This window comes from Phytophthora parasitica (genome assembly GCF_000247585.1).
Source record: "Phytophthora parasitica INRA-310 unplaced genomic scaffold supercont2.92, whole genome shotgun sequence".
In the NCBI taxonomy this organism is placed as follows: domain Eukaryota; phylum Oomycota; class Peronosporomycetes; order Peronosporales; family Peronosporaceae; genus Phytophthora; species Phytophthora nicotianae.
In genome coordinates, this window is record NW_008649078.1 from 35438 (window position 1) to 47985 (window position 12548).

General features: G+C 56.0%; 2 protein-coding genes across 2 annotated transcripts; one reads left to right on the plus strand and one right to left on the minus strand.

The window, feature by feature from the left end:
- Window positions 1-1174: 1174 nt before the first annotated feature.
- On the minus strand, window positions 1175-1927 carry PPTG_18719 (hypothetical protein; the record flags this gene model as incomplete). Its single annotated transcript, XM_008916957.1, has 1 exon — window positions 1175-1927. The coding sequence occupies one exon, from the start codon at window positions 1925-1927 to the stop codon at window positions 1175-1177; it is 753 nt and encodes a 250-aa protein (XP_008915205.1).
- Window positions 1928-2058: 131 nt separating this feature from the next.
- Window positions 2059-3365, plus strand: PPTG_18720 (hypothetical protein; the record flags this gene model as incomplete). Its single annotated transcript, XM_008916958.1, has 3 exons — window positions 2059-2636; window positions 2672-3169; window positions 3215-3365. The coding sequence occupies 3 exons, from the start codon at window positions 2059-2061 to the stop codon at window positions 3363-3365; spliced, it is 1227 nt and encodes a 408-aa protein (XP_008915206.1).
- Window positions 3366-12548: the final 9183 nt, after the last annotated feature.

A 12548-nucleotide genomic window follows, 5' to 3' on the forward strand; every position in this document is an offset into this window, starting at 1 on the left:
GCGAGACGGTCGAGGCCATGTTTGGCTTGAGGAGGAATAACTCGAAATGACGTGAGCTATCCAGTAAAGTTCAACCAGAGAGGGTCTACAATACTGAGCGGTTGAGGATTGTGGCATTGAGCACATCGTCGAAGTGATCACGTGGTGGGCGCACATCTGTATTTGCTCGTCCGGTGCCATGTTGAGATTAATTTCTCAAGTCATCCTACGCTACAATGTAGCGGCTACAGCACTGTAGTCCCTTCACTGCCGCAAAGACACAGAAATTCATATGGCCGAAGATATGGTTATCCTACGCTTTATGTTATTGTTGATATAAACTTGTAGCGGTGGAGCCCAGTATTGATGCATCTAAGAAGTCTTGGGGGCCTTGAACAGCCCAATCCAGATGTGCATCACAGCTTGTGCGCCGTCTGTACATGTACTACGGTTACGCGTTATGGGTCAGTGCGAGTGTCTGTCGCGGTCATCCTCCTTAGTGTCGGGGTCGTGTATCTAGCAAGCCGACGTAGCGACGAGAACTAGAGCGATAATTCCTAATGTAACTTGATACATTCTGAGTACTTCTCTCTTAAAAAGGAAAAAAACACGACTGAGCCTCTTCCCTACGGTCTCACCACGACCTAGAAGCCCCTTACCTGTCCACAAATCTTTACCACGCGGCGGTCCACAACGAGGTACCTCCTCATTCCCTTCATCCCAGTCCCACTCTAGACGTGGAACGCCGACGTCTGCTCCTCTTGCCCTTGCTTGTAGGACCCTGTAGTGAGCAGACCTTGTGGATGCAATCCGCGAGAATGGCGAGACCTCCATCTAGCTGTAGACCGTGACAATTCTCCCCGACCGACCCTCGGCGCCCTCGCCGAGCCGTTCTGCCCGACGCCGGTCGCACGGTCCTATCAGCAGCCACTTCTGGAACGCCACTCGTCGGCGCTCTATCCGACTTTACGCTCGCAGCTTGAGTCTCCGTCGGCGTTCCTTTCCTTTGCGCTCCGCGCAGACGCTCCAAACTGGCGTGTTCTCTCTCTTCACAACGCCCTATGCGCCCAGCGAGTCCATCCCATCCTTGCTTCACGTTCGACCCCAGTCCTGTCTTACTACAGGGACGACACGCTCAGTAATAATGCAGCCCATGGCTATAGCAGCCAACCACTAGCACAGCGGCACTCCAGTATCAGCTTTCCATTGTAAACTCGAAGTAGACATTCACCACGAACACCGCCAAAACTACGCCGATCGGCCCTCCCAGCACGCCTTCTACGATCTCATACACCAATCGTGGCAAGTATACCAGCATAGACAATAGTAGCGTGGCCGCCAAAAAAACACCCATCAAGAAATCGCCAGTCCTTTCGATCACTGCCACCGTAGCTTCCCCTGTAGTTCGGGCATACCTGCAAGTAGACACCCTGAGTAGCTGGACGGCGTCCGGCACGAACAAACAGCAGGAGTGGTGGAACGCCTCACACCATCTTAAGCACAGCCGTCCTGTTATCCCAAATCGCGACTCATAATCTTGCAACACTGCAATAGGAATCAGGAGCGTCAACGAGATCAGAGCACACGCATACTCGAGAGGAGGTAGTGATAAAGCATTAGCGTTCCGCGCTGCTTCAAGGTATCTGTCGCCACAGGTGTACGCGGAGAAGTAGACTGTCCTCCCACTGTCAACGACGCTGTATAGGAACGCCCACGAGACGTTCCTCAGCGGAGTGGTCACCACCCACACTACGATGCCAGCGACGGCACTGCTAACGAGTGCCCAATGGTTTGTCGTTCCTGCTATCTCCCTTAGCTCTGCGGCTCCAGCCCATGTTAGCCACCTCTCCATCGTCTGCCAGTTCCCGTAGTGAACCTCCAACCGTCGTCCACAGCCAGGGCAGATGTCCCACCTGGCGCCCCCTCGCCCAGGGTCAATTCCCTTCATCACGTTCCACTTCAACGCCCCTTCCCAGTTGGCGTTTCCCTGGCGTACCCAACGGCAGCTACTAATCTTCTCCGGAATGGGATCCTTCAGTTCCCAATCTCCTATCGACCTACGCCGCTAGCGCTTCCGCCATGACGACTCGATTCACAGCCGCCGAGTTGAAGCGGTTCCGCGCTTTTCTCAACGCCGCTATTGATCGCGAAGAACAGGGCCCTTCCTCTGACGCTAATGCCCTCAAGCAGCAACACTGGGACGAGCTACGCACGCACCTCGGGGTTAACGGCATGTCCACGGGTCTCCAACACCTCGATCAACTCGTTGAGGACATTGTCCAAGGCAAGTCGAACGTCAGCCTGCAGGGTCCAGTAGTGGTTTTGCCAGCCGCGCCCGGCGTTCCAAGTGCAGCACCCGCGGCCGCGCTTTCTACGAAATCTTCGGCCAAGAAACCCGCGACGTCCTCCAAGAAGACCTCTAAACGGAAGGCTAGCGCAGATGACACTGTCACCAAGTCGTCCGCTAAGAAGCCTCGGTCTACCAAGAAGTTGACAGCCTCGACGCTTCCCTCGTATGACTTCGCTAAGTTACTAGAGGTGAATCCCAGCGCTCCTCGAGTCGTACGAACCGCTATCGCTATCGTCCTCCACAAGGCTGAAGAAGCCGGCAAGACTCCCTGGCGTTTGGCGTACCCATGGTCGGGTCGACCCCTCTGGTACGACCCAGCTGAAAATCAGGATATTCACCGAGCTCACTGGCGGTTCTGGATGACTCACCGGCGTGCTTTCTGGGAGTGGGCGTTCCACGTCCCTCTCGAATCAAGCTCAGCTCAATCCTATCGCCGCAAGCTGAAGATGCGAGCCACTCTCTCGCTCGTCTGTCCTTCACGAGCCTTTGCATCGAGACCTGGGGCTTCTACGCGTTCCTCGAGAAGCTGGAGAAGCGTCCTGAAATGTCCTGGCTCGGAGGCCAGCCTGGCAAGTCTCCACGCGGAGGTCGACAGCCCCAAGGACCCATCGCCGAGGATCTCGCTGTCCTCCACGACAAAGATCAGGCCCGATACGAGGCCACGCTCGAGAATGCCCTCAATCCGGCGAAGGTAGACGCTTATGGGTATCCGCAAGTGCTCTCCTTCCTCGAGTTCACCAAAGCCCTGAATCCCAAGGCCATCGCGAAGAACCGTCTCTCCATGACTGCACTAGCACGCATTCGGCAGGATCTCACGTCCAAAACCAAACTCAAGACGTCGTAAATTATCAACCAGAATGCCGAACCTTGGAAAACGCTCATCAGCAACAACGGCGTCAAGCAACGCCAACTCGACGTTATGGCCCAAATGGCCGATCGAACGTACGAACTCCCCTCCGTTAATCCTCCAACCCAGAAGGAACTCGACCGCGAAGACTGGTCCGACTTTGAGGACGCAGGGAACTACGACGATTAAGCAGCATCTTCCAGTGCAGGAGCAGGCACGCCAGCCCAAGGTGATGACGAGGACGTTGACGAGGACGACGAAGAAGGAGAGGACAATGGCGACGAAGTCGACGAAGAGGAAGATGACGGAGGCCATCAGAGCGACGCTCAGAATGTCACCGTCCTGTGATTCCACGCCGTTCCGCCCTACTCGTCGAGCCTTGCGCCCCTGCTAACTCCTAACCCCCTTTCAATCTCAGCGTTCCTCTTCCTTTCACAACCTTGCCTCGTAATTACTCTTTGTGCTCCCTTTCAATCAAATCGTCGTCTGGCATGCCGACACGCATCTTGTTTCTATAGCTCTCTTCCACTCTTACTGGTTAGCCCGTCACCGTTCCAATGAGGCAAGTTCCACCTCGTTCCAAATCATCAACTCCGAAAGTACTCCCGCAGGGATACGACACGAAGTCATCCCCCTATACACAATATAAACAACAAACCCATGCCCTGGAACTCGCAAGTCCACGAGCACACTCCTCGGCGTAGCCACCAAGCTGCGCCCGTTCCAGCTGGCCCCAGGGCCAACTAGAACATCACATCCGCGTCATCCACGTCCGTGTTGGCATCGACCAACCGGGCGTCCCGACGTAATTCCGGCAGACCTTTCTTCTTACGGTCCGCGTCCTCAAACGCTCTGATTAGCGTTCCAAACTCAGGCGCTAACGCCGCTCGAGCCAGCCAGAACGTCTCGTACGTAGCCGTTAGTACTAGGTACTGTAGTTCGCGCTTCTCGATTCTCTTAGCCGCAATGTCCGCAATGGGCGATGACACTCCAGAGAAGGCCGTCTCCTCACTGCCAATAGATTGGCGTTCCACGAATCTAGTAGGTGGTAGGTCATTCATCTCTAGAGGACCCGTCTCTTCCTTGGAGTCGTCTTCTCCTATATTGTCCGGTACTTCGTCCGTGTACGGTCGACTCCAGCGACCCCTAAAGCGTTTCAAGCGGTTCACGTTCACCGTAACGATCTTGTTCGGGTGAGCTGGGATCGCTATCTTGTAGGCGCTCTCCCCGACCTGGCCGACAACACGGTATGGACCATGCCAGGTGAACGCCAACTTCTTCGTCCTACGTTCCCCAACTCGAGCTCTGAAGTAGTGGTACACCCAGACGGCGTCTCCGTCCGCATACGACACCTTTACTTGTTTCTCTAGCCGTTTCTCGTGTCTGTCCTGTGCCTTAAGTAGTTGTCGCTCCACCAGCCTTCGCGAGTTCCTCAACGAGTGATATAATTTCCGCCTATACACTGCGGCCTCGTTGCTCTTCCATTCCTTCCCCGTATTTAGGAACGCCAAATCGATAGGCAGTACAGGATCTCGCCCGTACAAGCTAAAGAACGGGGTATCACCTAGGCCTTCATGATACGCCGTCCGGTACGCGAACAAGACCGTCGGCAGATATACGTCCCAGTCAGTCTGCGTCTCGTTCACGAACATCCGTAGCATCCCCATCAGCGTTCCATTGAAGCGTTCCACGAGCCCTTGTGTCTGCGGGTGCTACGCTGCCCCGTACAACTTCTTAATTCCCAGCGTCTCGTACAACGACCTGGCCAGATTCGACGTGAAGTTGGACCCTCGATCACTCAGTAGGCGTTCTGGAACGCCATGCCGACAGATAACACCCTCTATCATGGTGTTCACGAAGGAAATCGTGTCGAGCGACGCGACAGCGAACGCCTCGACCCACCGCGTAAAGTAATTCACAAACACCAGGATATACTTGTTCCCTCGAGTTGTCACCACCAGGGGGCCGATTGCATCCACCACGAGTAGTGCGAACGGGCCGGACAAGTCTTGAACAGGCATCCGTTGCATCAGCCCCGCTCTCCAAGGCCTATGACCCTTGCCACCACCGCAGATAGAACACTCACGCACAAACTCGACCACGGCTCTCTTCCACCCGTGCCAATAGGCGTGCCGCCTCACCTTGTCAACGGTCTTTGTCTTTCCCAGGTGAGCCGAGAAGATGTCGGCGTGACAATAGTGTAGGACCGTCTCGATGAAAGGTAACGGCACCGCCGGCACGCACATCGTCCTTGCTGGACCACCACGCGCTCCCAGGTGAACAAGCCTCATCAGGACTCCGTTCCTCATCACGTAGTGGGGTGACATCTTCAGCACGCTGACCCTTAGTTGCGGAACGAGCGCCAACGCCCCATCCTCAAGAAACGCCTTCAATGCCCTCACCCAAGGCACGCGCCCTTGTTCTTCTACGAACTTGTCACAATCCAGCCAGAATACGTCCACAGGTGACGGGTGCATCAGAGGAGTTCCACCGTGGAGATCCTCTTCCTGTTCCGCTTGTGTGAGAGGCTCGTCCGGCTCCAGCGATCCATCCCTCGGCGTTCCCTACGATCCTTCCACCGGGATCCGGTGTCCCTTCCAGCGTTCAAATCTCTTCAGGACTCGGCGTTCCAGGATCGACTTCATCTCCCGCTTCTTCATCGAGGAGGTCGGCCATCCGGATAGCGCCCACTAACCCGTCGCCCGGTCGGTGGTACAGCCTCGACAAGCCGTTCACATGCCCCATGGACGTTCCCGGCCTGTGGTGCACCTTAACCCGTAACTGTGACAACTCCATAGCCCATCGTGCCAACTTGGCGTTCGTCGTCCTCGTATTCTCACCAATAATCCACGTGAGCGCCTGATGATCCGTAAACGGGTTGAACTCTGCGTGGTCTAAGTTGCACCTAAACTTACGCGTGGCCCACACGATTCCCCAACATTCGATCTCCGTTGTTCCACTCGTCTTGTAAATCCAGTTCCGCTGGGAGCCTACCAAGATCTTACAAGCATACGCGATCGCCCGGTCACGCTTGTCAATCTTCTGCATCAGACATGCTCCTGCGGCCAAGTGTGACGCATCCACGTAGAGTTTGAACCGTTCCCTGGAACTAGGGTACACGAGAATAGGGGGCTTCACCAGTGCTCGTTGGAGCTGTCGGAACGCCACCTCACAGTCATCGTTCCACGAGAACTCCACCCCTTCTTGCTTCAGGCGTTCCAAAGGTGCTGCAATCGCCGCGAAGCCCGGGATGTAACGCCGAAAATAGCTAATCAACCCCAGGAACGCCCTGACCGTGTGCAGGTCATGCGGCCTCTCGATATTCATTACCGCCTTCGCTTTCTCAGGATTAGGTAGGATCCCTGTTGGAGTCACAATGTGGCCCAGGAACTCCACCTGATCACGTCCCCAGTGACACGTTTTCATCTTCAGCTTGAATCCGGCCTTCTTGAAGCGTTCCAAGACTTGGCGCACTCGCACTAAATGAGTAAGGAAGTCGTCACTAAAGACGACACAGTCGTTCAGGTAGACCAGGCAGACCCTCCACTTGAGATCAACGAGGACATTCTCCATCAACCGCTCGAAAGCTGGAACGGCATTGCACAAGCCAAACGGCATGGCAAGCCACTCGTACAATCCAAACTTGCTCGTGAACGCCGTCTTCTCCATACTGTATGGATTCATTGGAACGTTCCAATATCCAGAGGCGGTATCCATGGTCGAGAAGAGTTTGGCGTTCCCCACAACATCCAAGATGTCGTCGATTAACGGCATCGAGTAGCTGTCCTTCACCGTGACGGCGTTCAACTTCCTGTAGTCGATACATAATCGAATACCACCGTCGGGCTTCCTTATCATAAGCACAGGACTCGTCCACGGGCTTGTTGAAGGCCTGATGAGTCCAAGGTCCAAATACTCTTGAATATCAGACTCCATAACGTCTCCTTCAGCCTTCGAAATCCGGTACGGGGGCTGCTTAATCGGCGCATGCGCTCCAATGCTGAACCTCAGAAGTTCCGTCCTCCCAGGCTTCTTGAAAGTCTCGACGAACAAGTCTCGCATGTCCTTCAACATTTCCACGAAGAGCCTCCTCTGTTCCGCCCCTAACGATGAGTCTTGGAAGTCCATCTCAAAGTCATCGTTGTCTCCGTCCTTCATTGCCGCGGTCATTTCCGCCTCTTCCTTCTTAACCCGAGTCTCGGTGTTCCTACTAGAGACGCTTATTTCCGCATTGATGTTCTTCGGCGTTCCCTCTCGCTCTGGAGTTCCAGCAGTAAAGGACGACTCTGGTACGACAGTCACAGCAGCGAGGTAAGCTCCAGACTCGACTTCTGTCGACATATACCTCGTGACGCTAAGTTACTTGATTTTCACAGATTACGTGACTCTGAGGCACTTGGTATTCACAGATTGCGTGACGGTTAAATATTGTTGCGTTATAGCGTCGATAAGGGTACCAAATAGACCCGAAGACAACTTCATTACATATTGCATATTTAGTAGCCTCAGGGTGTGGCATGCACAAAAATGTGCATCACTTAAAGAGTAGTTATCGTGTTGAGGTGCGACTTGTGCCATTACAAAAAGGAAGGGATTCTGAGAACTGTCTCTTTTCGATCGCTGTTCCAATGCACCGACGTGATCAGTTTCGATTTTAGTTTGTTTTGACGATGTTCACGAGCCCAAACTCGCCAAGCACGCCCAGTTCCTCGTCTTTAGCTCATCAATGGGCTGAGGCGTTAACCAAGACTTGGGCGGACGAAGTGCAGAGTGAATGGAAACGCGAGCAGTGCCGTCAATACTCCAGGCATTTTCGTTCTCGAAAGCAGCAAGAATTGATTCAGCTACGATGACAACAGGACCACCTTGAGGTTCAAATCAAACTGTTCGTCGCAGCCATTGGTCAGTCATCAACCAGGAAGCCGACTAACTCCAGCGAACTATTCAAAGGGTTCAGCTGCCTCGCCATTGCGTGTGAGACGTTGAGGAGAGAAAAGACTTCTACCTCTTCTGTAGAAGCGTTGCACACCTCGACCAGCACCGTTCCGTTTGTCACTGTGCACAGCGTCCGAGCGACTCTCAGCGAATCGTCCGCTCCTGGAACGCCCTCGACTAGCACGACCGACTTGTCCTTCACGGCTTCTCGAACACTAGACCGCACGAGAGCTTGGCGACCCGGTTCCAGCCGTACCGACGACGAAATCGTGGCGGCATACGTCTCTTCCACCCTCGCCACGCCCAAGGGGATCACGTCCCCTGTTCCTTTCAGCGTCATCGACTGCTCCTCTAGGTCTATCACAGCACGGAACGTCTTCAACCAATCCGTTCCAAGGATCGCGTCCACGAACAACTCGTCGGTCACTACAAAAGGAAGCGTCTTCTCCAGCGTTCCGAGTGTCACCGGAAGGTCAATCACTCCACGGACAAGGGTCGGGTGCCCCGATACGCTGTCTATCGTTCCAATGTAGGGGTCTAAGTGGTTCCTTGCCACGCCCTAGACGCCTCAGCACCCTTCTGTCGACTAGCCTCGCTATGGCGCCCGTGTCTGCCAGCATTTCCGACGGGCAACAGTCGATGTAACCGTCCGATAGGGCCTGCATACCCCCGGCGCTGCAGATGACTCGCTTGCCCTGGGGCACGACGTCGTCGTCGCCCTCCTCGCCATCACCGGCGTATACTCCGCGCAGCCCAGGCCTTCTCGGCCTCCTTGGGGCTCTCCCGCGCTCACCCAAAAAAGCTCGTGCGCCTCTTCGGCAACTGCGGCCGCTCCTTCCCCGGTCGGCAACTGAAAGGTCACCTTTTTCCGCCTTTTTGATGCGACGCTCGTCGCGCCCGGGTCTACTATTTCTAGATTGTCTCCCGCCCTTTCGCGCAACTTGTCCCTTATACCAAGAGCTTCAACCTCAAAATAGCGACGGGCCCAAATCACAGCCCGATCCAGGAACGCCACGTTTCGCGTTCCTCCCACTTCAACTAGCTATCTGCGTAGCAACTCCTCGTCCAGACAATCTTTGTCCTCCTTGTCTCGTAACGGTGGAACGTCGTCCTCAGCTCCATCGTTCTGTAAGGCCCTCGGGACTCCTCGATGAGGACTCTTCTCTTCGTTCCATTCCCGTTTGAGGAGTTCGTATACCCGATTACGAATTATGGAACGCCATCTAAGCGGCAACGTTCCGGCGTCCTCCTCAGGGTTCCAAGAGACCGAGGCGGCAGCCCCATCGAGTCCCACACACACGTTCCGCATGACCTCGCGCCCTTCCTCGTCTCCAGTAGGCGCCTCAGTGCCCGTACTCTCGTCCCTGTCGCTCGACACTGCGCTTACCACAGGTAGCGACGTTCCTTCGGACTCTTCAACCTCCCGGAAATCTCGGTTCGCGCGCTTCGCTACCAATCCAGCCAATACTCTGGCGTTCCCATGTCTCCAGAAGAGACCTCCCGAGTGCGTTCCAGCACTTCCTCTGGTATTCCAAGCACAGCGCTCATATCCGCGAGCGTCGGCTCCTCCTGCTCCTTGGCGTTCCGCTCGGCACGCTGTAAAATCGTGTCCTCGTCCACCTGGATCAACCTTTCCTCCAGTTCCTTATCGTACTCCTCGGGTTCATTCTGTACCCCCGGACCGTCACCGCGTTCTAGTATATCCAGCTCTGTATCGGTAAACAAACGGTCGTATTGTTCTGTAGAATTCATCCCCTTGGTACTCTCCTCGTCATCCTCGGTGTTCTGAGCGACGGGTTCCACCCGCCCTGAGCTCACTTTTCCTATGATCGCCTAGAACTGATTAACCCTGGTTCCCGTGGCGTCTTCTGATGTTAATTCCAGCGCACCCTTGCTTCGCTCGGAGCTGACGGCCTTGTCTACCGTCTTCTCTCGTTCCTTAAATTCCCCCTGGGGCTTCAACGCGGCCTCTGAGCGTTCCGTTGCTCCTCTGCTGGCGTCCTGTACCCGTCTTGGACGTTCCGTTGTCCTTGCTTCCCAGTCTTGGGTCACGTCGTGGCGTTCCTTTGCCTCCGCCGTTCCCACTCTTCCTCGTTCGGGCCGCTCCGTAGAGCCCGTGATCTCCTCGTCTCGTTCTGATCCAGCCCGTTCCATTGGACTGCCCTTGTCGTTCGTTTCAGTTGTAATATCCACAGTTTCCGTCCTTACGCTCGCGACAGGAATGCGAGCGCCTTCATAGCTTTTCCCACGTTCCACTTGAGCCTCCTTGACTTCACCAGTAGTTCTTGGCGAGCCTGAGACGAATAGGCTCCTCCGACTTACTAGCCCTCTCGGCGTTCCTGGCCCTAGCTGTTGCGTCCTCATCAGCTGATTCATCTGACGTAGCTCCTGGAGCACTTGGGTCTCCGTCGAAGCCGCTTCATTCGTCCTTGGTTGTCCCATGACTTCGCCGGCGAACTCGTCTTCTTCCTCGACAGGGAGATGCAGGTTCTTGTACAGCAGCAGCGCACACGCTTCAGGAATCGACGTGACCATGCTCGCGTCCAGTACCGCCTTTATCTGCTTATTCCGCAGGCCATCCAAGAAGAACTCATACCTCATACGAGGTTCGTGATAGTCCAAGGCTTCACACATAGTCGAGATCCTGTCTCCCCACTCCTCGGCAGACTCGACACGCTTCCTCTTGGCAGCCTTGAGTCGGCTCCACAGTTGTGCAGGAGTCTGGCAGATAAATCGGTTGTGGAACCGCACCCTCAGAGCTTAAAAGCTATCGATCCTGGAGTTGTACCACCACTCTTGACCAATCTTGCCCTTAAGGCACTGCTCAAACGCCGTCAACCTCATCTGGCCGTCCATACCATGCGTGAACTTCTCGAAGGAACGCCAAAATGCCGCCGCCCTTTCACTCGTAGCGGTGTCGGAGTAGAATGGAACGATCACCTTCACGGCGTTCCGCAACTCCGTTGGGATGCCCACTTTCGGCTCGTTTCGTCTTGGTTGCGTCCCAATCCCTAGTGCAGCATAATCACCACCATGGCCGTGCGCCCGGTTCACCATGGGTCCTTGAGGGTACGCCGAGTGCGTCTGGTAGCCCCCTCCTTGGTCACTGAACTCCTACCAAGCCCAAGGCCTCCCATGCTCGCAGGCACCTGATTCGCAGGAGCTGCCGACCACGCTGACAGCGTTCCACCAGAGTTCCATCCAGCCGTGGGTGTTATCGGAGGTTGGAACGGCGGATAAAGCGCCCCTCCATCGTTCCTGCTGGTGCTCGGCGCCCGTATGGTCACGCCACCGTAGGACGGGATTGCAGCCATCGGCATCCCCACTGGCGTCAAAGCCAGTGCCGGTAGCGTCACCCTAGGAGCCATCGAACCTTGATACCCGAGCATCGGCGTACCAACCGGTCGAGTCTGACCGACGAAGGCGTTCCCTGTGGACGCCGGCGCTGGCGTGACACAGGCCTCGCCCCTGTAGGTCGTGGCGTCCTTGTCGGCATTCCAGTCGAGTCTGACAGCCTCTGGAGTGCCCGACTGAACGTGTCGACCAACATCTCTTGTAACGCAGAGTCCGACGTCGGCGCTTCGGCCCTCCTTGTCGGCTTCTCCGCCGCCCGCGCTGGCGTTCTTCCTTGCCTCCCGGGCGTGCCACTCTCCGGAAACGGCGTTCCAGCCACACCATGGCGTTCCACCACACGCGGAGAAGGGTGCGTCTTCGTTCCTCTCGTGTCTAACGCCGCACCGGCTGGCGTTACCGTCGGTACCTCGCCTCGTGTCTCGCTCACAAGAGGTAGCGACGGCCTCGACGCATCGAAGGAGAACTCGTCTCCTTGCCGAGCTCTCGGGGTCGACATCGCGGCGTTCGCGGTCTCACCAGCCGTCGTCCTCGCCGGAGTCGGCTCTTCGCTCGGCGCAGGTTGGCGTGCCAGCCGCGCGAGGAACTGGTTGAACATCTCGCGGTCCCGGGGCGTGTCCAACACCGACTCGGCCATCCTTCTCGCTCTTGGAGACAGAGGTTCAGACCCGAGCGTCCCCTCTCTGTCCCTTCGAGCCTCGCGACCCTCGGTCCAGGGTTCGGTTCTTCTCGGCGTTCCTCGTTCCGAACCCTCGTTTGACCCGCCCCTAGTCGCAGTTCCTCCACACGCGTCACCCTCGACGGATCCTACTGCGTGCTCTTCGTCTTCGTCTTCGCGGATCTCAGCAGGAGGTGGCGCCTCCGTCTCAAGCGGGGGAGCCTACCCACTGAGCCCCTCACCCGCTTCCTCTCCTAGTCCCTCTCCGGACCACCCATGAGAGCTCATGTTCCGCTCTCGCTACCCTTTTCCCTCGCCTTGGCGTTCCATTACCAAGGAACTTCGAGTTAATCTCTTTCTGCGCTTTCGTTCGGGCGAGAAGATACCCTGCTTCTCCACCACACTGTCGCGGTCTTCCTCCTTAGTGT